This window comes from Staurois parvus, unplaced genomic scaffold (genome assembly GCF_062004578.1).
Source record: "Staurois parvus isolate SC_StPar_1 unplaced genomic scaffold, SC_StPar_1.0 ptg000186l, whole genome shotgun sequence".
NCBI classification, from domain to species: domain Eukaryota; kingdom Metazoa; phylum Chordata; class Amphibia; order Anura; family Ranidae; genus Staurois; species Staurois parvus.
In genome coordinates, this window is record NW_028317982.1 from 2,557,864 (window position 1) to 2,584,630 (window position 26,767).

Below are 26,767 nucleotides of genomic sequence, written 5' to 3' on the forward strand. Positions count from 1 at the left end.
TTTTGGAGGGCCTCCTCCAGCTGTTTTGGTTCCTCCAACAATCTAATAAGATACTGACAGGTTATATGGCTCCCATCCAACTGACCCTAGTGTGTGTGATTGTAATAAGGTCATTACACTGTATGTTGCTTTGTTAGCAGGCAATTGTGTGAACAGTTCTATTTAAAGAGGAGTTCCAGCCATTTAATAATATTTTTTCTAAAGGCACCCACGTGAGAGTGGCAGCTTAGGCAATGCAAGTTGAAATTACCTGTACTTGTAATCCTTTGCTTTCTGTATAATAAATTCATGTACTGCACCCTCATATTGTGAATACTGTCATCTTAAGTGTGGGCACAAGAAGCCCGCTCAGACATTCTTCCGGGAAATTGTACAGCTGGCTACCCAGCATACACTTCCCGTTTTCGCTCCTGCCCATTGTGAAGGAGCGATCTTGCACCTGCGCAGTGTAAAGAAGGAGCAATCTCGCACCTGCGCAGTGTGAAGAAGGAGCGATCTCGCACCTGCGCAGTGTGAAGAAGGAGCGATCTCGCACCTGCGCAGTGTGAAGAAGGAGCGATCTCGCACCTGCGCAGTGTGAAGAAGGAGCGATCTCGCACCTGCGCAGTGTGAAGAAGGAGCGATCTCGCACCTGCGCAGTGTGAAGAAGGAGCGATCTCGCACCTGCGCAGTGTGAAGAAGGAGCGATCTCGCACCTGCGCAGTGTGAAGAAGGAGCGATCTCGCACCTGCGCAGTGTGAAGAAGGAGCGATCACGCACCTGCGCAGTGTGAAGAAGGAGCGATCACGCACCTGCGCAGTGTGAAGAAGGAGCGATCTCGCACCTGCGCAGTGTGAAGAAGGAGCGATCACGCACCTGCGCAGTGTGAAGAAGGAGCGATCTCGCACCTGCGCAGTGTGAAGAAGGAGCGATCACGCACCTGCGCAGTGTGAAGAAGGAGCGATCTCGCACCTGCGCAGTGTGAAGAAATCCCCGTGATCGCGTCACTTCCGATCTCATAATAACGTGAGATTTTGGTATGGAGCATTCCCTAGGACTGCTGGGATAGATGACACCGATATCCCAGAAGCCCTAGGGAATGCCTGATGATGTAATTGCCTAGGCAGCTGGGACCGGAAGTGGAGAAAGTAATTACCAATAAAAGGTATTTAGCAAATAAAAATCTACATATATATTGCCAAAATGGACTGTGAAGAGGGAGACCATTGTCTTTCAAGGGAGTAAAAAAAAAAAAAGGCTGGAACTCCGCTTTAAGCCGCTAAGTACAGCACTACTTGTAAAAACACAAAATAAATGGTCCCTGGCTTTTGGATCTTACGATGTGCTCTGCTATATACATGAGATTAGTCCTTCTCTCAAGCAGTATGATAAATGAAGCTTTGAATTTTCCAGAAGGTCTATATTGGAGGACATGAACCAGCACTCACCACATGTCATACAGCTGTACGGTCGCTCTCCTGTGTGGCGGATTCTGTGCTTTATGAGCTTGCGGTACATGTTGAAGGATTTACCACAGTCATCACAGGTGTACAGTTTGTCTGTGGCGTGAGTCTTCTCATGTTCCTTCAAGTTGCTGATATTACTGAAACCTAGCAAAGTGATGAGGAAAGAAGGTGACCCTTCTTTACTGAGAACAGAAAAAAAGTCCACCAGCAATCATGTGTAATCAGTAACATTACCTCTCCCGCAGATATCACACAAGTGTGGTTTTTCTCCTGTGTGAATGACAATGTGGCGCTGCACATCTCCAGAGACTGCAAACCTATATAGACAGAACCGTCATGTAAGTATTCTGTCACTATAATGAGAATACATAATTACATAGTTATTCTGGCTGGAAAAAGACAAAAGTCCATCCAGTTCAACCATAACAAACATGTGATGCACTTTATTGTTTTATTTTAGTACTTTTAGCACTGCATATTCATTTTTGGGGATTGTTACCTATCTTCTTGCTTCCTATTATTGCCTAGCGCTCACCTTTTTCTACTATTTACTCATAAAAAACATCCTTTTTCTAAAACTTAAAAGTACCAAAAGCACTAAAAAGGATTGTATAGAAGTTTTGTATAAATTATCTTTTTGTATTATAATTATCAATAAAAATACATTTAAACAAACATTTCAAAAATATTTTTTTTGTCAGGTTAACATGAAATATTGCATACTTTGTATTTTGATTTGTAGCTAACAGGTCTGGGCACCCTTCACATCTTTAAGGATCCATGCTTAGCTGCTCTGCTGAAAGAAGGTGTATTTTACAGAGCCTAAAGTGATATTAAAGGCTTGCTTTTTTTAAAATGTAAAATAATAGACATGTCATACTTCCCTGCTCTATGTAATGGTTTTGCACACAGCAGCCCCGGTCCACCTTTCTCAGGTCCCCTGCCAGCACTTCTATCCCCTCCCTCTTGCCAAGTGCCCCCAGAGCAAGCTGCTTGCTCTCAGGGCACTCCTGCACACTCACTCCCGAGCTGCCTCTGTGTGTTTATAGGACACACAGACCATAGCTCAGCCTCGCCCCCTGCTCTCTCCTCACTGGCTGTGATTGACAGCAGCGGGAGCCAATGAAGAGGGAGAGACCTGGGAGAGCAGAGGCTCTCCTGTATAGTGCTGGATTAGGATTCAGCATGGGTAAGTATTGAGGGGAGCTGCATAGAGTGCATGAAGGTTAAAAACCTTCAGCCCTTAGAGCCAATTTAAACTCTAGGCAAATAAAAAAAATACATATTATAAATACATTAAATGCATTTTTTTAAATGCAAGCAGTGTAAATGCCTGGATCTGACCTGGTATCAGCCTCTTGCAATCCCTGTATAGCAGGGCTTGAGTATGAGAGACTGTAAAACTCATTCCTTGGAGTACAGTAAGGGCCCAATCACACTATGTACAGTTACCTGCATTTTTCCATATGATAAATCGCAGGTAACTGCAATAACTGTAGAGCTTATCTCATTCCTGTGAAGACTGGGATTGAGCTGTGCAGTCACTTTTGCAGTAGGTGTTTTCTTATTCCAGGTCACAATCCTGCACAATGTCCTTTTGTCTCTTTCACTCAGTTGACCATGTCGCCCGATCTTATGCTTTTTAGATGACGTTTTCCTGGAAACTGTATATGCCGTCATAACCTTTGATACTGTACCTTGCGATACTGCAAATAAATTGGCAACCTCAGTCACAGAGGCACCAGCTAAGCGGGCACCAACAGTCTGGCTTCTTTGAAGCTCAGTAAGCACTGACATGACTCTGTATTACTAGCAGTGCACACAGTGAATGATGAAAGTGAGGCTTCCCACCTGTTATCTAGGTGTCTCATCACACAGTGGAAGCAAAAGAATATTACATCACTTCCGCTTTCAACACAAAACATGTCGTCACTCTCACACTTGCAAATCATGTAGTGTTTTCATATTTTTGTCTAACCCCTGTATAACAGTAACAAAACCTTAGTAGAAGATCATGGTATATCTAGTGGAAGTTATTCACATTCAACTGGACTTGTTCTGTAATGTTGAATACGTTTCGTAGCTTACCAAGCCACTTTTTCAGTTTCCAAAAAGGTCAGGAAGGTATGTTCCAGATACTCTAGGAATTGAAGAAGTGGCTTGGTGAGCTACAAAATGTCTCTAACAATGTGACTAACTACAACTAGATTTAACTTAACCTGGAAAAACTAGGGCCCGTTCACACCATTGCAGTGCGCCATCACGTGTGTTACTGTAACACACTGTAACACATGCTAAGTACATTGGTGTGATGCGGTGCAATTCATTCTGAATGGCACCCCAATGCAGTTTCCTAAAGCAAAGTTATTTCAACGCAAAATATGTGGTGTGCTGCAATGCCAAAAATGCTGCATGCACACCCGCTGGCATGTCTTGGTGCAATGAGCTGCTCTAGCGCAACAGTTAATGTGCCACACAACGCTCACATGTCTAACTTTCCTCAGTGGACAGGGCTGGTGTGAATGAGCCCTAAGACTTGCTGATTAGCGCAAGCAAGGGAGTAAGAAAACTATTCATACATATGCAAATAACCCGTTGATACCTTTTACCACAAATTTCGCATATGTATGGTTTTTCACCAGAGTGCCTTCGTAAATGAGTCTGAAGATTTCCAGCCTGCAAAAAAGACATTTGCGTCATGAACTTAGAGCTGTATTTATAAAAATCTGAAAATTACATTTCTCTTCCTTTTACTAAGAAACAACATTTTAAATATTTTGTCTGACTATACTGTATATGTTTGTTTAGGGCAAATTCTTTGTTCATTTTCATCATAGTTCAACCATAATGAAAGTAAGCCAGAAATGAAAACATTGGGGGGAGATTTACAAAAACTGTAGCACTCTGCTGCAGCTGTGCATGGTAGCCAAACAGCTTCTAACATCAGCTTGTTCAATTAGGCTTTGGCAATAAAACCTGGAAGCTGATTGGTTCCTATGCAGAGCAGCACCAGATTTTGCACTCCCCAATTTTAGTAAATCCCCCAATTGTGTCCATTTTGAACTTAGAATTTACACTGGCCTAAACCTAACATGATTTGTTGTTTGTAGTGGCGAGAAACGTAAAGTGACATTAATTGATATCTTTATTCTCCAAAAATAATCATGCACATCCACTAAATAACAGCCCTATAATTTATATTTCATGAAACTGTTTCTTACAACACTTTTCTGCTTCCTTATAATTTCCTCTGTGAGCTCCTGAACCTCTCCTCTTTCCTTTTCCCTCTCACTTCTGTTTGTTTGAAATTACCAGTGCACATCAGCTGTGGTCATGTGCACTGCTCTATGCACATTACAGTTCCTATACATTCCCTAGTCCGACCCAGGAGTAAGCAAGAGAGGGTGGCTATGATCTTACATACACTGAGACTACGGAGAACACCCTCTAACAAGAAATGTAATCACAGCAGCAAAAAAAAAAAAATAAAACATTTAAAGAAGCCGAAAGCAATAAGAGGGACTTCTGAATTAAGAATACATACTTGAATGGATTTTTTAAAAATGGAATTTAGTGTCACTTTAAAAAGGCAGAAACATATTGTACTCATTTCACCTCTTTTTATGCCCTGAGCTTTTTGACATCACAGCTTTCCATGTCAATCTTTTTTTTTTTAAATGTGTTTAAATAAAATTCAGCAAAATTAGGAAACATCTGTGGCAGAAATATGGGCAAAAAAAGGTCTTATACTGTACAGACATAAAAAAAAAGAAAATGGAAAATAATTAGCAAGCAAAGTGCTCCCTCTGCTGGAAATGACTTGCTATGACTTTGGGATTTTAGTAAAGCAGAGAAACTGGGGAAAATGGCAAAAAAAACAGATCAATGAGCAACCATTCTGAGAGATTTTACACCAGAAATGCATGCTTTAATCCGCAATGTGCCGATATGATCAATAATATCGCACAGATATAAAAACAAGACCCACAGCCGCAGGCAAACACATTAGGATAATTAAAAGCTCACTCCCACCCCAAAGTAAAAGCATGCATGGGTACTGAACAGAGATCATCACTCATTGGCAGGAAAATCTCTATGTATAAACATAACATAAATATCACTCCACTACTGTTTCTGTGTATAAAATATAACCATCCATTTCAGTTGGGTCTGCATTTCAGACTGAACAAATGAGGACAGAACAAGCAGTCACCAGATTACTGTCTGCGTCTGAGGATGTGACCTCTATGTTGGTTCCACATGGAAGGGAATTCCACCAGTATTAAATATTATGTAACTGTTTCTTGCAATGTATACATAGGAGCTTGTAGCTGTAAAGCAGTGCTTACATAAAACAGATAACAATCCAGCATGTAAAATGTTTTGCAAACCCAGATCTGTCAATGAACTCCATTCCGCCTGCATTCTGTTTATTAAAGTAGTTATAAACCTCTGAAACGAAAATGAACACAGCTCATCCTTCTATAGTGTGTATTTGTCTCAATACAAAGCACTTAGCTTAGCGGTTTCCTTTCTCTGCTATCTGCATGAGTTACTTCTGACAGGTTATGCTGACTCCAAGCGATCCAGAGGGATGGGGAGGGAAGAAAGCTCCAGCACAAAGCCTGTGATTGACAGCCTCTGTTGTGTATGTTTCCCTATGACACTGTGTGTTTGTGTGTGGGGGGTGTCTGGTCCCTCCACTCAGGTCTCAGATTACGCTCAGCTGTCCACTATGTGTAGTTCAGTGTGTGACGTCAGATCCCCGCCCTCTGGATTCAGATAAGCAGAAAGGCTGGGTAAATTCTGTATTTTCGACGGCTGTAGAGGAAAGAGGGCTGCAGATAAGCAGGTACAGCTTATGTAGTCACCTGATGCTAGTCACTTCGCTGGGTACATGTTAGGGTTTACAGCCACTTTAATGTTAATGGACATTAACGAATGTCCTCCCCCTTTGAGGGCCAGCAGCCGACACTTCATGTTGCTGCTGGCTCTCATTCCCAGCTGTCACTTGAGGTTGCAGTATTCATTTACAAAGCTATCTATTTAATAGTGGAAGATACTGTTGCATTATTTAAAAAATACATGTAAAAAATGTTACTTTTTTTACATTTGTGCATATTTGTCAGCCTACAATAAATACAGAATAGTATTAAAACACTGTACAAAATAAAAAATAAATTAGCTACCATTTTATTGTCAAGTTAAAGTGTATGTAAGCCTTAAAACTGATCCCAAACATATCCTCTGGTAGATAAATACATCATCTTGTAAAGGTTGCCTTACATGCCAATTCTTTAGAGTTGAAACAACTAATCAAGATAATCGATATTAATCAATTATTAAAATAGTTGTCAGTTATTTTCATTATCGATTAGTTGGCCTGCATACAGAATGCATTATTTGTTTACATATCAGTATACACAGTGCAGCACACATACAGCTCAATCCACCTTTCATACATGTCAGGAAGTGCCTGAGAATTTGTGAATGTGTGAGGAGCAATGTCTCATGGGCAGTGGTGTCCCGAGGCAAGTGCAGGGGGTGTGCGCTGCACAGGGTGACACCTACTGCACGGGGTGACACCGGACCCGCTCCATGAAAAGGTAAGTTGTAAAGCAAGCCGTCGATTCCCGTAGGATGGATCCGATCCATCCTGTGGGGATCGTCGGCTTTCTTTACAACTTACCTTTTCATGGAGTGGGTCCGGTGTCACCCCGTATAGATTGCATGGCAACGATCCCCACAGGATGGATCGGATCTGCGGATTGGGGAGTATAATGGATCAGACTTCGATCCATTATGCTCAATCCGCAGATCCGAACCATCCTGCGGGAATCATTGGCATGCAACCTATACAGGGTGCCCCCAGTCAAAATGTCCGCTGTGACATTACAGGGTAAGTGCAGCTCCAGCCCACATTTTTCTTTGGAAAAAGACACATTTTGGTAAATGTAGCAGATAAATCACATACTCGACATTTTTATGTTGCTTATATTTTTTCAGATATTTTTCAAGTTTAAATGAAGTTCCTCTTTAGATAAGGGCAGATGGTTCATGTAGCATTTACTTCCTGGAATCCATCTGCCCTTAGCTCAGGCATGCGAGCAGGAGGGTGTGCTTAACTGAGAAAGCCCCTCCTCCCCTCCTGAAGACTCCTGCGATGTATGATGTAATTTCCCTAGGCCTGGAAACCAGGAACTGAAGAAATGTAAAAAAAAAAAAGTTTAAATAAAGTAACTATAATATACTTTCCCATCTATCTAATAATGCTAGCAGCATGATATTAAAAATAGTCAATGTTGACTGGGAGAGTAAAGTTCCATTTTAAGGAGAGCCTCTCAAAGGAGATAATGTATTGCCAGTGACTGGGTTTGCAGCTGTTTTAACCAACATATGCTATGCCTGGGGATTTAGGCATCAATGACCTACCCCATGGTCATGAAAGTGTTATACAACATTACCTCTGTTACGTTTCTTATGTATAAAGGCCAGCTTTGCATTACTAATCTGATAACAGCCTACATCCTGCAGCTTTTCACGTATACTGATACCAACAAACTTAAACATTCCGATGCTACTTTAAAGTAATAGGTTAATATACAGAGCTCTCAATAATAACTGCTCATTGCTGTTAAATTCAGCAAACTAAAAATGTGAAGAGCAGAAATCTTCTCGTGTAAAGCACAAATCCAGTCAGACGCTCAGCCAAAATACATACAGCATTTGTGATCTGTTTACCTACCCTGCAGATTTGGTAAGTTTGCCCACATACAAAAAAATGAAGGGTCTATAATTTTTTTATCATAGGTGTATTTTAAATGATAGAGACAGAATATCAACCAAAAATCCAGAAAAAACACATAATACAAATGTTATAAATTGAGTTGCAGTTCAGTGAGTAAAATAAGTAATTGATTCGCAAGCAACCAACAATAATTATGGCTGCCACAGACTGGCTATGTGCTCATGTGGTACACAGATTAGTCCTGTCAATTTAAGAAGGTGCTCCTAACAACAACTTACGTGTATAAAAGACACCTGGAGGAATAAAAATGCTGACTATGACCCTAAGAACACCATCCCTACAGTCAAACATGGAGGTGGAAACATTATACTTTGGGGCTGTTTCTCTGCTAAAAGGTACAGGCCGACGGGGCCATATATTGCAAGATCTTGTATGAGAACCTTCATCCCTCAGCCAAAACACTGAAGATGAGTCATGGATGGGTCTTCCAGCATGACAATGTCTCAAAACATGTTGTGGTGTGCAAACCTGGTAAATCTGGTGTGCAAACCTGGTAACTAAAATCCCTCCTGAGATGTGTGCAAACCTGGTAACCAAAATCCCTCCTGAGATGTGTGCAAACCTGGTAACTAAAATCCCTCCTGAGTTGTGTGCAAACCTAGTAACCAAAATCCCTCCTGAGATGTGTGCAAAGCTGGTAACCAAAATCCCTCCTGAGATGTGTGCAAAGCTGGTAACCAAAATCCCTCCTGAGATGTGTGCAAACCTGGTAACCAAAATCCCTCCTGAGATGTGTGCAAACCTGGTAACCAAAATCCCTCCTGAGATGTGTGCAAACCTGGTAACTAAAATCCCTCCTGATTTGTGTGCAAACCTGGTAACCAAAATCCCTCCTTAACTATGTGTAACCCTGGTAATCAACTACAAGAAACGTCTTACCTCTGTGCTTCCCAACAAGGGTTTCTCCAAGTACTAAGTCATGTTTTACTTGGGGATCAAATACATATTTTACTCACTGAACTGCAACTCAATTTATAACATTTGTATCATGTGTTTTTTTCTGGAGTTTTGTTGTTATTCTGTCTCTATCGTTTAAAACACACCTATGATAAAAATAATAGACCCTGCAAACTTATAAAATCCACAGGGGATCAAATAAATATTTTCTCTGCTGTATGTTCAGCTAAGATCTTCTGTCTCACTGTATAGCCAGAAGGTGACACTACACAGAACCTGCAGTGCAGTGAAGTCCCTTAGTCTTCCTCCTGCCTCCTCACTGATATATAACTGAGCATCACCACACCGGGAAGCCCCCTAAACACTAACAATTGTGAACAATACACTGAGTGTTTTTAAATGAGGTACATAGTTAGACTAAAGGGGTGTTTTTATCATATTTGGCTTGAGCTGCACTTCAATAGAATTAGGAAAAGTATCTCACCTGTGAGAAGTGTTTGCCACAAACGCTACATTCAAAAGGTTTCTCTCCTAAATGCAAAGACATGACATTGTAATTCAAAGGAATGACAAAATAAACCAATTTACAGAAGTGTAAATAAGTGTCTAATATTTAAAAATGACAGGTTCTCCTCCCGTGCAGTATGGGTACAGCTCATGTCTAGAGGGGCTTAGAAAACCAGTGTTTACTTGTCTGATCCTCTACTCTCCCAGGCTTCTTCATGCTGCTAGATCAGCCCCTGCAGCCTCTACTCCCCTGAGCTTTGGCAGTCTAAAGTTATTTGATGTCATCAAGACCAATGCAGAGCCCATAGCCCTGCACTGGAAGTGAGGATGTGGAAAGTCAGTTCATTACTGCAGCGCTGTTTGCTGAAGGAGTGGAGGATCGGGTGAGTAAAAGTGCTTTTCATGTTCCCTAGACTAACTGAGCAGTTAACCCCTGCAATGCAGGCACAGCTTCACTACAAGAGAGGACTTTTTAGTTTTCCGGAGTGCAGCTTTAAAAATTACATTCAGCCAAACCAGCTATGTACTAACATTCTCTCAGGGCCAGCACCTTGACGAAGCATGTCACTCTGTGTGTTGGCAGATTTGCAATAGAACAAAATAAGTTAGACAGATTAAGCTGCCACATTTTTGTGACCAACAATGAAGAATAGTGAGTTGATAGTCCAGCAATAAGTCTGCAGAGAGGCAAGGAAAACAGCCTGGTTATTACTATCCAAATTGATTTCAATAAAGATTCCATGTCTAGTTTATTAGCTCTCAGCCAGTGATACACAAATCCTAGGGGGGACCATTGAGGGGATCAGGGAGCAATTCATCATAACAATTTAGAACAGCCTTTCTCAATCTTGAATCCTTGAAATAACTTTCAGGTCTCAGGCAACCTCTGGCAATAATCGCTCTATCTACCGCTCATAAGACATTAGCGTGAACAGTAAGCTGATATATAAGAATAAAGAAAAGAATAAGGAATGTGACATATATGGTGTATTTTACACCCAGAGCTGCTTTATATCACATAATTATTTCAGTAAAAATAAAAGTAACAAATAATTAATAAGGGCCAGAAAAGAAATGCAGAATTTGCAAAGTGCTCCATAAGCCCTAGTTCACAGTAGAACGCGGTGCGGGAAAATCCGTGATCAATGCACATTTCCCACACCGCGTTCAAATTGCACTGCCCTTGCGATCTGCAGCGGGTGTCAGTGCAATGTTAACAACACCCCAAATGCAGGTCGCAAGCGTGGTGCATTTGCCTACACAGGATCGTATACTACCATGTAATCCAGTTGCAGTGCATTTCTAAAATTGGTGTGATACGGTGCAAATTGAGCCTATTCAAAAGAAATGTCCTCAAATCAATGCGGTGCACTTCCTGTGCGATGCCTAGTGTGAGCCTAGGGTAACAGTGAAGAAGAGACCCCTCACATTGATAGTCAGTGACAAAATATCCCCTTAGACTAGTGGTCAGTGAAATGCGTTATTACATTGGTGGTCAGTGTAGTACCTTGCTTACACTGGTGATCAGTATAGTGCCCTTTTACAGTGGTGGTCAGTGGAGCATGGCCCCTTATATTGGTTGGTCGTTAGGAGGAGGGGCCCTTTTGACAGATACAGTAGCTAAAAAATGAATTGATGTCTGTGGTTACTTGTCTGAGAGTCAGAATTTGCTGATTGCTCTAAGAACCCATAGCAACCTCTGGAGGAACCCTAGTTGAGAACGGCTGGTTAAGAGCATTAAAGGATACATGTTACATGTTCCACAAGTTTTTAGGGTGGAACATACAGTTTCTCGCAGAAGTGAGTACACCCCACACATTTTTGTAAATATTTTATTATAACTTTTCATGAAGAACACTGAAGAAATTACACTTTGCTACAATGTAAAGTAGTGAATGTCCCCTCAAAATAAAGTAAAAAAACACAGCTATTAATGTCTAAACCACTGGCAACAGAAGTGAGTACACCCCTAAGTGAAAATGTCCAAATTGGGCCCAAATAGCCATTTTCCCTCTCCGGTGTCATGTGACTAGTTAATGTTACAAGGTCTCAGGTCAGAATGGGGAGCAGGTGTGTTAAATTTTGTGTTATCGCTCTCACTCTCATACTGGTCACTAGAAGTTCAACATGGCACCTCATGGCAAACAACTCTCTGAGGATCTGAAAAAAAGAATTGTTGCTCTACATAAAGATGGCCTAGGCTATAAGAAGATTGCCAAGACCCTGAAACTGAGCTGCAGCACGGTGGCCAAGACCATACAGCGGTTTAACAGGACAGGTTCCACTCAGAACAGGTCGACCAAAGAAGTTGAGTGCACGTGCTCAGCATCATATTCAGATGTTGTCTTTGGGAAATAGACGTAAGATTGCTGCCAGCATTGCTGCAGAGATTGAAGGGGTGGGGGGGGGGGGGGTCAGCCTGTCAGTGCTCAGACCATACACCGCACACTGCATCAAATTGGTCTGCATGGCTGTCGTCCCAGAAGGAAGCCTCTTCTAAAGATGATGCACAAGAAAGCCCGCAAACAGTTTGCTGAAGACAAGCAGACTAAGGACATGGATTACTGGAACCTACAGTCAAGCATGATGGTGGGAGTGTCATGGTCTGGGGCTGCATGAATACTGCCGGCACTGGGGAGCTACAGTTCATTGAGGGAACCACAAATGCCAACATGTACTGTGACATACTGAATCAGAGCATGATCCCTCCCTTCGGAGACTGGGCCGTAGGGCAGTATTCCAACATGATAAGGACCCCAAACACACCTCCAAGATGACCACTGCCTTGCTAAAGAAGCTGAGGGTAAAGGTGATGGACTGGCCAAGCATGTCTCCAAACCTAAACCCTATTAAGCATCTGTGGGACATCCTCAAATGGAAGGTGGAGAAGCGCAAGGTCTCTAACATCCACCAGCTCTGTGATGTTGTCATGGAGGAGTGGAAGAGGACTCCAGTGGCAACCTGTGAAGCTCTGGTGAACTCCATGCCCAATAGGGTTAAGGCAGTGCTGGAAAGTAATGGTGGCTACACAAAATATTGACATTTTGGACCCAAATTGGACATTTTTTCACTTTAGGGGTGGACTCACTTTTGTTGCCAGTGGTTTAGACATTAATGGCTGCGTGTTGAGTTATTTTGAGGGAACAGCAAATTTACACTGTTATACAAGCTGTACACTCACTACTTTACATTGTAGCAAAGTGTCATTTCTTCAGTGTTGTCACATGAAAAGATATAATAAAATATTTACAAAAATGTGAGGGGTGTACTCACTTCTGTGAGATACTATATAACATGTTCCCGCTGCTGTAGCGGCTTGGTGATCTGAGGGGGGTTCCCCGTACTAACGGTCACTTTTTGAAAACAGCGCGGTTCTGCCCACATGGCCACGTCATTCATTCACAGAGTTCTGTGAATATATCAACTACAAGTACTGACAGCCTTTGCAAATGTCGGCTTGTAGTTCTCATATGAACTATCAGGGCGCTGTTGACTGCTGTGGTACTTCATTGTTTCTTCCTATCGGTATGAAATTGCCTGCCCTTATGATGTATGGCCAGACAGCTTACATTGACAGTCTGCAGGAGTCCTGCATGGCACTTGATCTGCTGATCGCTGGTGCAATGCTCTCCAGGCTCCTACAAAAGAAAAAATAGCAAATACACATTTTTTTTACCCGCAAAAAAAAATGTGCATTTATTTATTTATTTTTTTTAAAGTTGAATTTATCCTTTAACAATAAATCATATACAAACAAAAATGATCCACACATAAGTGTTTTAGTAAACACTACTGAAAAGCACTGGCCTAGATCCACATTCCTGAAAACTGAATCCATTATATTTATGGATACTACATATTCTAGGCACATGCCTGGTAGTTTCAGATCCCAATTAGACCTTTTAGGTGTCCTGAAATTCTTGGGAATCATATTCATTTAAAGTGGCTGTACTGAAAAAAATATTTGGGGAACCCAAAACAACAGCCAACCGACACTTGGGGGTCCCAAGAAATGTTGCACTGATGGTTTGACCCACAAGGACAAAAAGAGTGACATGGCTCTGAAATAAAGGTATTTCTTTGTCATGAGGGACTCTGGGAGTATCATGGAGAAGAAACTGTAATTTGTTCTGACGAGAGTAAGAATTAAATACGTAATTAAAAACAATGCTTCTCTATATAGTTTTAAATTGTTCTTTGTTTCTTGGCTTCTTTTTATCTTTGACAGATAAGGGGCAGAACTGAAAGCAGTCATGTGCACAAGGCATTAGGACATTGGGTTCATTAGAAGATTTACTAAACTGAAAACCTGATGTCTAAGGATGCAATAGTTCATACATACAAAGAAAGCTTCAACAGCATCAAAATAAAATAATAATAATCATAATAATAATTTTCTATCATTCAGTCCAGCTAAACTATGACATGGTAAAGAGTGGTCATATAAGGAACCTGAAAGTTACCAGATGTTATGCCTTCATAATAAATACTTGGTGCTTTATAGGGTATTGTGTACCGTGATGGACAGCTTGCTATTTTTCTCTTTCATGTGGAAAACATCAAACCATTACCTCACTGTACCTGTGTGAGAACGTTTGTGCAGCCCCAGGTTGCTGGGGTGTTTGAAGGTCTTGCCACACAAGTCACATGCACAGTGCTTTGGTACCGATACACCTGGATCTTCCATATTAGGGCTCTCCGCTCTTTCCAACTCCACATTTTGAGCAATATTCTCAAGTATTTCTCCATCAGCTTCTTTTTCTAGAAAGGTCTTTTCTGTATTGTCAAGGACCTCATTTGTGAACACAGTTTCCTCTATAGTGTTCTGTAAAACTCCAATCGGCTGAGCTGACTCTTCTGCTGCCTTCTGAGACCTGAGAAAGTTTAATTTCTTAAGGTGAATGGCTTTTTTAAGTCGCATTTCTGTGGGGAACTGCAGTGGCGGTGTTTCTTGATCCTGGGAGGAAACAAACGTATGAGAAAACGCAGGCAGAGGTTCCAGAGGTAAAGAATCTGATGGAGTTAATATCGACTCAGAGGAAGTCAAAGTCCATGATTGTGATTCTGCCAAATTAGATTCAACGGTAGCCGTTGTAGCCTGTTCTGCTGCCTTGTCTGCATTCTCCTTGTAGAAGAGTTTGCTGTAAAAGTCCCGCAGTTTGTAGGGCTGACCATACTGCTTTAACTGAATTTCCTTATGACTTGAGTTGATGGTGACAGATGCAGGTTTAGGGACCTCAGCTGAAGGGACATTGCCCTTATCTGACAACAATGGCTGGGAATGTCTGGCCTCTGTTACTGCATCTTCTAGTATTGGAGTGCTTAGTTGTTCGCTGGATACAGAGTTAGTAAATGCTGGGTAATTGCTCTGTAAGGGTTCAGAGTTGCTACACGGAATAGGAGTTACAGTCTCCACATTTGTAGTCAGTTTTAAAAAATTGTAGCACATATTCAAGACGTTTTGTACTTGGAGGCACTGTGCAATGTCCAGCATAGCTTGTATATTATCATTATTCAGGTCAAGATGTGAGGTATACATGAAGTCCAGGATTTGACCTATGCCTCCAATATTCTTGATGTCCAAGTGAAAGACATCGCTTTTCTGGACTGAGGTATTCTGAAACAGAGATCTGAGGAAAACAAAAATTGTACAAGTTTAGAGTCTCGCCCTCCTTTACTGGACCTCTTTGATCAGTCTTAACCATCAGAGTTAAGGAGTTTTTATTTGTAATAAATGCTGACGCGTAACAGATATATTTTAACAGGGGAAGGGAGGACACAAGGATTGTACACCAGTAAGGTTTACTTAAAGTATATGTCACTACAACAATGATGATTGCTTATATGTGTTTTCTTGGTCATGAAAGAATTTGTAAAGGCTTAGATTTTTAAAAAATAATAAACATTTCATACATACTTGCTCTGTGCAATGGTATTGCACAAAGCAGCCCCACACTTCTTCTTCTCGGGTCCCCAGTTGGTGCTCCAGGCTCCTCCTCTTCTCAGTGTGCCATCCTAGAAAAATGCTTGCTATGGCGGTGGGTGCACCTGCGGGCTCCCTCCTGAGCTGGGTTGTGTGCGTCTATAGACACACATGGCTCAGTGCAGTACCGCCCCCCAGTATCTGCTCATAGGATTTAATTGGCAGCGCAGGAACTGAAGGCTCCTGCTGTTGCCTCTCTGTCCCATTAAGAGAGAGAGACAGACCAATGCCACTGCAGATGTCATCAATGTTTATTATAGACACCCCCCCCCTGCACAGGACTGCCTATGTTGCAGGTGCAGTCTGTGGATCAACCTGCTGGAACACAGTGCTTGTGTGCTACATGACACTGTACTCTGTACAGGCACTTCAACACTATGGGAAAGGACGAGACAAAGGAGACAGGGCTATCAAGTGACTGCAGAATAAATCATCGATAAAAGGTACATAGTAATTATTTTCGGTAAATGTACAGGCACTTTTAGTCAGCAATTGGAGTTTGCTGTTTTGCCACTGTGTTTGAAGCTATTGTGTGTTTTAACAAGTGGATCCTTCCAAAATGGAAAGGTCTGTTTTTAGGTAAAAAAGGGTGGTTCTGCTCCCTGCCTAGACTTCATCACTGTCCAGGATCCCTGTGCTAAATTCTCATGAGATCATGTTTAACTGCACATGGGTGTACTTAAAGTTTTTTTAAAGGTTCCAATTTTTTTTTCTAAAATATCAAACATGGTATACTTATCTGCTTGTACAAAGCAGCCCCGACCCTCCTCTTCTCAGATCCCCTGCCAGCGCTCCAGACCCCTCCCCCCTGCTGAGGGCAAGCTGCTTGCTCTGGGGGCACTCGTACATGCTCACTCCCAACATGCCTCTGTGTGTCACACAGAGTGCGGCTTGTCCCTGGCTCCCTCCTTCCTGGCTGTGAATGACAGTAGCAGGAGCCAATGGCTCCAGCTGCTGTGTCCCAGCCTATGAGGAGAGAGAAACCCAAGAGAGCTTCTGCCCTTATGTACAGCACTGGATCGGGAATAGGCTCAGGTAAGGATTAGGGGAACCTGAGGGGGGAGCTGCACACTGAAGGTGAAAAATATAAAGGCTTTAGAACCACTTTAACTCAACCAATTGGCATGTGGCATGGTAAATGATAGGTAAACGCAATTACTTAAATCTGATGTTAACCCCTTCCTGTCTGTGCCTCCTGGCACTTTAGGAGGTTTCAGATGCCGGGAGGTGGAGGCAGGCATTTCGCCACTGTGCCAGGAGTGCGCAGGGTGCGTGTTCTCAGCACAGCATTGTTTACATTTTGGTACACATATATGCAGCCTCTCAGCATTAAGGCCTACCTGCCAAGAGGCCGCATTTATGCATACGACTGGCAGGAAGAGGATAAAGTGACAATAAAGTCTATTTTTTAATAATACAGAAGATAATAATAATATTATTATAATATGTATTAGCTGTTTTTTCTTAAAGAAAACAAAAAACAACTTCTTTAGCATTTATTTTTTAAAGTAACATACGACTGTGCTGATATACTCCCCATTCTATATGTTCTCCCTGTGCTGCCAGGACCTACTCTATGTAGGTGCAGTGTTCTGGGCACCGCACACACAGAGAGTGAGAGCGTCACCAAGCCACTATCCATCATCGATGTGGAGGAGGAAGAGAGACATGGCTTTTCCTCTGTTTCCGTTTAATTTTTCTATCAACATTATGGACCATTTTGTTTAAATAAATTACATCAAATTCTAATTCAATACACTTTAACCTCTTTCTGCCCACTCCTGACAGCCCTTTAACTGGCTCTTTACATCGTGGGGCATGACAGGCTTCCCAATCAGGTGATCAATGTCATTGCCTATCACAATGATTGGGAGCCTGTCCCACCAACTCCTGATCATACCCAGAGACCAGGAGCTTTCTGTGACAACTCAGTCACTGTGCTGGAAACTTCAACTGCCTTGGAAGAATATGTGTGGGCATTAAAGCCCATTTTCACTGCTGCACAAATGTGTTAGATGGTTGGCAAGAGGTTAAAGTAGAACTAAATGCAAAACTTTTTTTTCCATTTTAGATAGAGTTGGGGAGGGTTAACCCCTGTCAGTTTTTTTTTGCCATCTGTGTCCCAATTGGGAGATTTACCTTTACTTCCTGTCCCATAGCCAAAACAGGAAGTGACAGAAAATCCCTCCAAAGTGAGGGAATCCCCGATTGTCACTGAGGTCACCGGAAATAGTGTCCCTCTTAGAAGCATTCCCCTCTATTCCTGCTCTAATGACAACCCAAAATGTGGGATTTTCTTGAGTGAATCTCCCTAATTATTATTATACAGGATTTATATAGCACCAACAGTTTCCACAGCACTTTACAATATAACAGGAGACAATACAGCAACAATACAATACAAGAGAGTTAGGAGGGCCTGTTCCTGAGAACTTACAATCTAATAGGAAAGGGCAAGTGGAACAAAAAATAACTGTGAGGGATGAGCTGATGGGAGAAATAAAAGATTCAGTTGTTAGGTGGAGGTGTGATAGGCTTCCCTGAAGAAATCAGTTTTCAGATATCGCCGAAAGGTGGACAGAGTAGGAGACAGCCGGACTGAATGGGGTAGAGAGTTCTAGAGGATGGAAGAGACTCTGGAGATCAGCATGGAGGGAGGAGACAATGGAGCTAGAGAACAAATGAGGACACACACAGCAATAAAAAGCTGACAGGTATTCTGATCCATCTCCACTTTATCCAAAACTAAAGAAAAAATAAAAAAGGTTTTGTCTTTAGTTATAATGCATATTACTTTAAGTTCCCATAGTAGTACTTTCCCAAGAGGAGGAATACCTATGAATACCTATTTAGTGTGTGAAAGGATTAGAACCCTCTGTCAGAATTTGTGACTGTGACTCCATACTAGAGATTTCCCTCACTTTCATGGTCACCAAGGCAGAGAGTAAAGGGAAATCACAGGAACAGGGTCGGAGCCTGCCTTCCCCATTCTATCCTAAACTAAAATAAAACTTTTTTGTATGGAAAAGAAAACACAAGTGTATTCTAAAAAGCAAAAAGTCATGACACCAAATAAATCAGACTGCTCCATACCTAAAGTACTGGCTGAAAGCTGCCAGCACATTTTTATGTGCTTTAAAACAGACTCCTTTTACCACCAGCATGCAGTCACACAGCAAGCCCTGGATCCTTTGCTCATGAAGCTGCTGTAGAAGATGGCAACTGTGACTTGCAGTCCTGTCCATTCTGGAGCAACATTTACTCACCCTGGAAGAAGATGACAATGGTTATCTGTGGCACAATACACATTCCCAGCAATGCAATATACATTTGTAACTCTAAGCTGCTGTGCTCAGTGTTGTGAAAGTCACAACTTAATACCCTCTTCAGCTCTCACATGTACCCCATATGGACCAGAGCAATTTTTACATTTCACATATTGGTCCTTTGATTTGGCAGTAATTATTATTTATAATACAGTAAGTAATATTAAGTGTATTTGTAAGTCAGCTGGCATTTAATAAAAGGATACTTACCTGTCCAGGCATCCAGCACCATCCTCACCTGGGGCGGTTTTTCGTTGGTCTTCAGGGAGCCGGCATATTTGTTAAGAGAAGCCAGCTGTGATTCCTTGCTTCACAGCCAGCTTCCTATTGCCCACGCGCAAGCCACGCTGAGCTTTGTAAATGGTCTCGCAGCCTTCTGGAAACAGTGACATGGGGGTAAAAGGGAAGCAAACTTCTGCTCAGACCACCTAGGCGCTCCAGGTGGAAGTGTGAGCAGGCACCTGTCAAAACTTGGTACCCGCTCCCCCCAAAAAAATATAATGTGCCAAATGTGTTAGAACGGGGGGGGGGGGGGGGGGAAGCGGAACTTCCCCCTTTTGGGTCTTTTTGGGATCTGAGACTGGAAACGATTTAGGGCCTGATTTATATTTAAGGCCTGAGCACATTTCTGACAGGTCAACGAAGGCCAACGTAGGTGATATGTCGGCAGCAGAGGGGATTTTACACATATTTTTGGCTGCTACACACTCCTGACTCAGCAGTCAGGTAGAAGTGACCATGCGGCTCCCATGGCCCCCCTAGAGTGCGTCCCCCCCTCCATGGCAGGTGTCGTTGGGGAGAAAAGTGCACATCCGTTTGCTGATCTCCCCCCCCAGCTAGAATTAGCATGGAAGTGACATCACTTTCCCCAGGCCAGGGAAGAAGCTAATGGAGTGCGATCTACACTCCAATATGTGATTAAAATAAAGTTAACCCCGTCACGCCTAAGGGTAAAACAAATCTAAATGCCTAGGCACAATTATGCAACGTTGACATGTGTTAGTAAAACTGCACATATCATCACAACTACTTTGTACATCCAGATGAATTATACCGCGTTTTTTTCTGGACAAATTGGGCTTTCATTTGGTGGTAAATGGTAATGGGTATCTCCTGATTTTTTTTCATTATCAAAGGAAAACTGGCCCAAAATACTAAAAACAAATATTTTTTTTTTATTTAGCTGTGTGTTTCTTGTTACTACCATAACCTACCAACAAAGAACAACCCAAAATAAATTCTCCAGCTCTTGACGATCGCAGCGATACCATATATATGTATGTCATTTGTTGTTTGTACCCATAGTACAGCCCAGAAATAATAGTGCGCATTTTCTTTTTGTCTTTTTTTTTTACCTAAAACACAGACAGTGATATTGACACTAACTGACACTGATACCAATTTTTTTTTTTTTTAAATCCTGACCTTTGACCCTGACCTTGACCCAAATACTAACCCTGGCACTGAACTAGATCAAACCTTGATCTAGGTATTTTTTCTTTATTTTTTCTTTTATTATTTAATATTTATTTATCTTTTTTTTTTACAAACATTTTTTTTCCTTCTATGCCAGGAGTTACAGAGATTCTACAATCCATTCCATTCATACGGAGAAAAAAAAAAAACAAGGGGGCTGGGCTGTACAGTGACTGGTCACTGTGATAGTCAATGAGAGGCTATCACAGTGATCATGTGACCTGGAATCGGGAGTCCCGGGTCCCGATCGTTAGAAAGGGACCCGGTGCTCTCAGCGACACCACGGTCTTTGTGCTGGGAGTGCACCGTGCTCCCAGCAGAAAGACAGGTATGCAAATATGCGGCCCCACTGAAAAAAGCCCAGATCTATGAAGCCGCATATTTGTGTGATGTCAGCGTCAAGGGTTAAAGTGTCATTAAACTTACATCATTAACAGTCAATACATGCCGTATTACACACTGTTCAAACTCAGTCACTATGGGATTCATTTTCTGTATTCTGCAAAAAACCTGTTGTTCACTGTCCCTCCCTCCTTGTCTGTGTCCCCCCTGCAGCCTGAGATTGTGTAGACCAGCCGTTGCTACATCTCCTGAGCATGCTGCAGTTTCATTTCCCTTCTAAACTGTTTATTTCTTCTTTTTCTTATCTGTGCAGTCCACATGACTACAGAATTAAGCCGGCCATAGACGCCGTGATTTTCTTTCTTGCAAACACGGGTTATATGACGATTTAAAATTTTTAATTGATATGAATTATGTACAGTATTTTAAAGTCTTTTTTTCTAGAATGTGACCAGCAGCAGAGGACTAGAAGCTCCTCCCAGAGAGGTTTCTCTTCTGATGGGCTTGGAAAGAGCTGGGTCACATGACAGGTGTATACTGATTATGAAAAAAGGTACTTTTTTTTTTTTAAGATTAAAATAAATTCAGTGCCACCATCTTTATACATAAGAAGAAAAGATAATGTAAATTAAACAGTGTGTGTTTATTATCACTTTAAGTGAAACAAAGTGTAAAAAATGTTAAACACAGGGACCTAAGAAAATAAGTCTTACTTTTACAAAAAAGAAAAATACTACATGCACATTTTTTTGCAGGAAAAAAAATATGCATTTGTTATTTTTTTTGTTAGGGACCTATAAAGCATTGCACCCACGACTAGCAGATCGTGGGTGTACTGCCACAGTCCTGCAGACTGTCCGTGTATCTGTCTGCCCGTACCTCTGATATGGGCAGGCAGTTACACTCTGACAGGAAGCTTAATGAACTACTAGAGCGATCATAGAACTCTGTGAATGAATGACGCGGCCGGGCGAGGGGAGATCTCCCTGCTAGGGTGCGGGGGCCGATGCATTTGTAACATGTTACACCCTGAATATGGGTGTAACATGCAACATGTTATAAAAGGTGAACTTATCCTTTAAATAAGTGGTCTCCAAACTGAGGCCCGGGGGTGGGATGTGGCCCTTTGCTTGCCTTTATCCAGCCCTTGGGGCACTATTTCTCCTACTTATATGAGGAACTATTTATCTCTTTGACACAAACAGTTGGTCATAATTACTGCCACTGACACTAACGGTGGGACATTATTCCATCCACTGACACCAACAATAGGGTACTATTCATCCCACTGACACCAGCAATTGGGCATAATTCCTCCCACTGACACCAACGATGGGGCACAATTCCTCCCACTGATACCAACGATGGGGCACAACTCCTCCCACTGATACCAATGATGGGGCACTATTTCTCCCACTTATATGAGGAACTATTTATCTCACTGACACAAACAGTGGGTCATAATTACTGCCACTGACACTAACGGTGGGACATTATTCCATTCACTATTCCATCCACTGACACCAACAATAGGGTACTATTCCTCCCACTGACACCAGCAATTGGGCATAATTGCTCCCACCGACACCAACGATGCGGCACAATTCCTCCCACTGATACCAACGATGCGGCACAATTCCTCCCACTGATACCAATGATGGGGCACAATTCCTCCCACTGATACCAATGATGGGGCACAATTCCTCCCACTGATACCAATGATGGGGCACTATTCCTTCCACCGTCAACAATGGGGTACTATTCCTCTCACTGACAACAACATGAAGACATAATCCCTCCCATTGACACCAATGATGGGGGCACTATTCCTCCTACTGACATCAATGATAAGTTATTGTTTGCTTCAACACTAGAACATGTTCTACTCCCACTGGCCACAGTCTAGCCCCACTAATGCCTGAAGGACAGTAAACTGGCCCTATGTTTAGAAAGTTTGGAGACCCCTGCTTTAAAGGGATAAAACATGGGCACATTTGAATACATAGCAAAGATGTATTGCATATTTTGCGTTTACCTACACTTTAGGGTTTAAACCTCTCTTAAATATGATGAATAAGGCTAAGTGGCTAAATGGGTTGCATGTCTATTAAAAAAAAAAAACAAAATTGTGATTTCTATTTCACTTGGGAGGTTGTCATTATGTGCAAATCAAACGCACACCTCCCCACCAATTCTGTGCACCATTTACTGAATTCAAAGTTGGGAAAATGGTGTCCGGAGCCAGTTACTGTGAACACTAGAGCCAATTGTACTTATTTTGGGTTCCTTTCTAACAAAGATGACTAGGTCTGTCCAGTTGAGACCAGCTGCCGCATGCATATGGATCACAGATGGTCCACAAACCACACAAGAACCACCACCATTTAGGCAATCTCTTCTCAAAAAAAGACAGATTTATACACATCAGGTGCCTCAGTAAGTAAACAAATGAAGATTTCAATGAAAAGTCACACTTGACTGAACCATATTATTGAGTTAAATAAACTCAAACACACTATGTGAACTAAACCACGGTACATAATGCTAGTGACACAAGGACTTGATTTCCCTTCGGACATTATAATAATGTCAGGCCTGTGTAAACTGAAAAAAACATTTAGTGTGACATCCAGCATGACAGAAAAACAAATCAATTCAGCCTTTAAATTGCAGGATATAAAGGAAATAATGAATACTGATGGCGCCAGACAACTGGAAGGGAACATAAAAGCCCAGCTTAGACTGATGGAAAGGAAAGTGACCGTCGTCATCAAATAAATGAAGACAAGGCCCAAATACTACAATCAGAAAAACAAGTGATTCCAATCCAGCAAATAACAAGGTCTGGAGAGTATAATCAGATGGAAGAAGGACTCTGAGGACATCCCACTACATATACATTCCTCGCTTTAATCAACTGTACTCAGCACTGACATTTCCAGAGGGTTTGCGTTGCCATTTTCTTGTACATTGGGGCCAAAATATCTAGTGCGCAAATATTGTAACATATGATTCTTCTGGAGCAAGTCATTTATCACTGATTAGGTTAGAATTATTGGATTATGTTAGTGAGGGTTAGACGTTGACACCAGATGTAACTGAACACATTTTTAAAAGCAGTGCAAACGCATATGCAAGAAAAATGAATGTATTTCAATGTGTCTCTTTTACACCACTGTAGTGCTTTCATGAGCTTTTCACACGTAAAAAGAACTGCACACTGAACTCAAGTTAAAGTATATATACGCATATGTATGTACTGTATATGTACAGTGCCTTGAAAAAGTATTCATACCCCTTGAAATATTCCACATTTTGTCATGTTTCAACCAATACTGTAAATGTATTTTATTGGGATTTTATGTGATAGACCAACACAAAGTGGCACATAATTGTGAAGTGGAAGGAAAATGATAAATGGTTTTCAAAATTTTTTATAAATAAATGAAGTGTGTGGCGTGCATTTGTATTCAGCCCCCTTTACTCTGATACCCCTAACTAAAATCTAGTGAAACCAATTGCCTTCAGAAGTCACCTAATTAGTAAATAGAGTCCACCTGTGTGTAATGTAATCTTAGTATAAATGCAGCTGTTCTGTGAAGCCTTCAGAGGTTTGTTAGAGAACATTAGTGAACAAACAGCATCATGAAGGCCAAGGAACACACCAGACAGGTCAGGGATAAAATTGTGGAGAAGTTTAAAGCAGGGTTAGGTTATGAAAAAAATATAAAAAAAATAAATGAGTGCACTGTACACTAAAGCAATCTGACACAATAACTAAATACAACATACCAAAAATGGACCATGAATAAATATGTGCATATACAAAATGTGCAAAAAATACATCTAAAGTGCTAAAAGTCCATGTACATAATATAAATGATCAAAAAAGTCCCAAATCCAATGTGAAAGTGCTGTGTGCTGAAAAAATCCTCTCTGTGCTATGGTGTGCACAAGTGCTCGCCACAACAAACTGATCAGCCTCTTACCAGACACAGTGATCTCAAATCAAGAGATCAAACGAGCAGATGGTGTCAAAATTCCACACTGACACCCGTGCTAGCAATATCAAGGGAGATGGATGGAAAGCTGCGGGCTCACCAAACAAATTCCTCACATTGAACCACTCTCCATACAGTGTAGAGAAGGATTAAAACAGAAGAGACTTCATAGTGCAACCCGATAAAACTCAAAAATGTATTCAGTAAAATATTGAACTTACAAAGATAAGGTGCATAAAGGCAGTGTACAGATTCAAAATTCCTGCGGTGTCATACCACCAGTCGGAACATGGTGACGTCACAGAAGACTCCGCCAGACGCGTTTCAAAGTGAAGTTTGCCAATGACCATCTGGATGATCCAGAGGAGGCATGGGAGAAAGTCATGTGGGCAGATGAGACCAAAGTAGAACTTTTTGGTCTAAACTTCACTCGTCGTGTTTGGAGGAAAAAGAAGGATGAGTTGCATCCCAAGAACACCATCCCTACTGTGAAGCATGGGGGTGGTAACATCATGCTTTGAGGGTACTTTTCTGCGAAGGGGACAGGACGACTGCACTGTATTAAGGAGAGGATGAATGGGGCCATTTATTGTGAGATTTTGAGCAACAACCTCCTTCCCTCAGTCAGAGCATTAAAGATGGGTCGTGGCTGGGTCTTCCAACATGACAACGACCCGAAGCACACAGCCAGGATAACCAAGGAGTGGCTCCGTAAGAAGCATATCAAGGTTCTGGAGTGGCCTAGCCAGTCTCCAGACCTAAATCCAATAGAACATCTGTGGAGGGAGCTGAAACAGTGTGTTGCTTAGCGACACCCCCGAAACCTGACAGATCTAGAGGAGATCTGTGTGGAGGAGTGAGCCAAAATCCCTGTTGCAGTGTGTGGAAACCTGGTCAAGAACTACAGGAAACGTTTGACCTCTGTAATTGCAAACAAAGGCTTCTGTACCAAATATTAACACTGATTTTCTCAGGTGTTCAAATACTTATGTTCAGCAGTGCAAGACAAATACATTCTTTAAAAATCATACAATGTGATTTCCTGAATTTTTTTTTAAATTCTGTCTCTCAGAGTGGGAATGCACCTACAATGTGAATTTCAGACCCCTCCATGATTTCTAAGTGGGAGAACTTGCAAAATCGCAGGGTGTTCAAATACTTCTGTTCCTCACTGTAGGTGCTAATATTATCTCGTCTAGTCTGAACTTACAAAAGGGATTCTCTATTGAGTAGGGAGGCTGCCTCAATCTCCTGAGTGAATACTTCAGAAGAGTATCCCTTCTCCAAAAATCTATGCTGAAGGATCCCAGCCTGTGCAAAAAAATCTTCCCTCTTAGAACAGTTTTGACGAATACGTCAAAACTGCCCCTTCGGGATACCTTTAAGCCATGTACGGTGATGAGAGCTTTCAACTGGAATGAACCCATTGCGATCTGTGGATTTAAAATATGTTTTGGTGAGAAAAGAATGATTTTCTCGATATATGGTCAAATCAAGAAAATCGATAACTTTATCGCTCCATTCATATCTGAAACGAATACCCCATGTGTTGGAATTGAGATTAGACATAAAAGAATGTAAAGAAGTAACATTCCTCCGCCATAGGAAGAAGGCATCGTTGATGTATAGACGCCAAAGGATCAGCTGGTCATGTTTCTCTGTATATACAGCCTCCATTTTCCAAAATGCCATGAACAAGTTGGCGAGGCTAGGAGAAAATTTGGCTCCCATCGCTACACCGGTACGTTGTAGAAAAAACTGATCTCCATAATAAAAATAATTATGCTCCATCTCAAATTTTAACAGTTCCAAAATGAATTGAATCTGTTTGTGAGATAACTTATCATCCAACTTCAAAAAATATTCTGCAGCTTCATAGCCTTTCCCATGGGGAATAATAGTGTACAAAGAGGACACATCAAAATGGGCCCTTCTATACTCAATCCCAAAATCTAATTAATAATCTGAGTGGTATCTTTTTA

The 26,767-nt window shown here is 41.7% G+C and overlaps 1 protein-coding gene across 1 annotated transcript in view; it reads right to left on the reverse strand.

Annotated features, from left to right (window-relative positions):
* ZBTB49 (zinc finger and BTB domain containing 49) overlaps positions 1 to 26,767 on the reverse strand; it is a 48,898-nt gene that overhangs the window by 5,376 nt on the left and 16,755 nt on the right. Inside the window, exons 2-7 of the mRNA XM_089677401.1 lie at positions 18,734 to 18,907; positions 14,239 to 15,287; positions 9,635 to 9,681; positions 4,048 to 4,121; positions 1,680 to 1,762; positions 1,428 to 1,589 (exon numbers count right to left, since the gene is read on the reverse strand). Of these exons, the coding sequence (XP_089533527.1) occupies positions 1,428 to 1,589; positions 1,680 to 1,762; positions 4,048 to 4,121; positions 9,635 to 9,681; positions 14,239 to 15,287; positions 18,734 to 18,885 (1,567 nt within the window). The 5' untranslated portion in view covers positions 18,886 to 18,907. The remainder of the gene's footprint in view (positions 1 to 1,427; positions 1,590 to 1,679; positions 1,763 to 4,047; positions 4,122 to 9,634; positions 9,682 to 14,238; positions 15,288 to 18,733; positions 18,908 to 26,767) is intronic.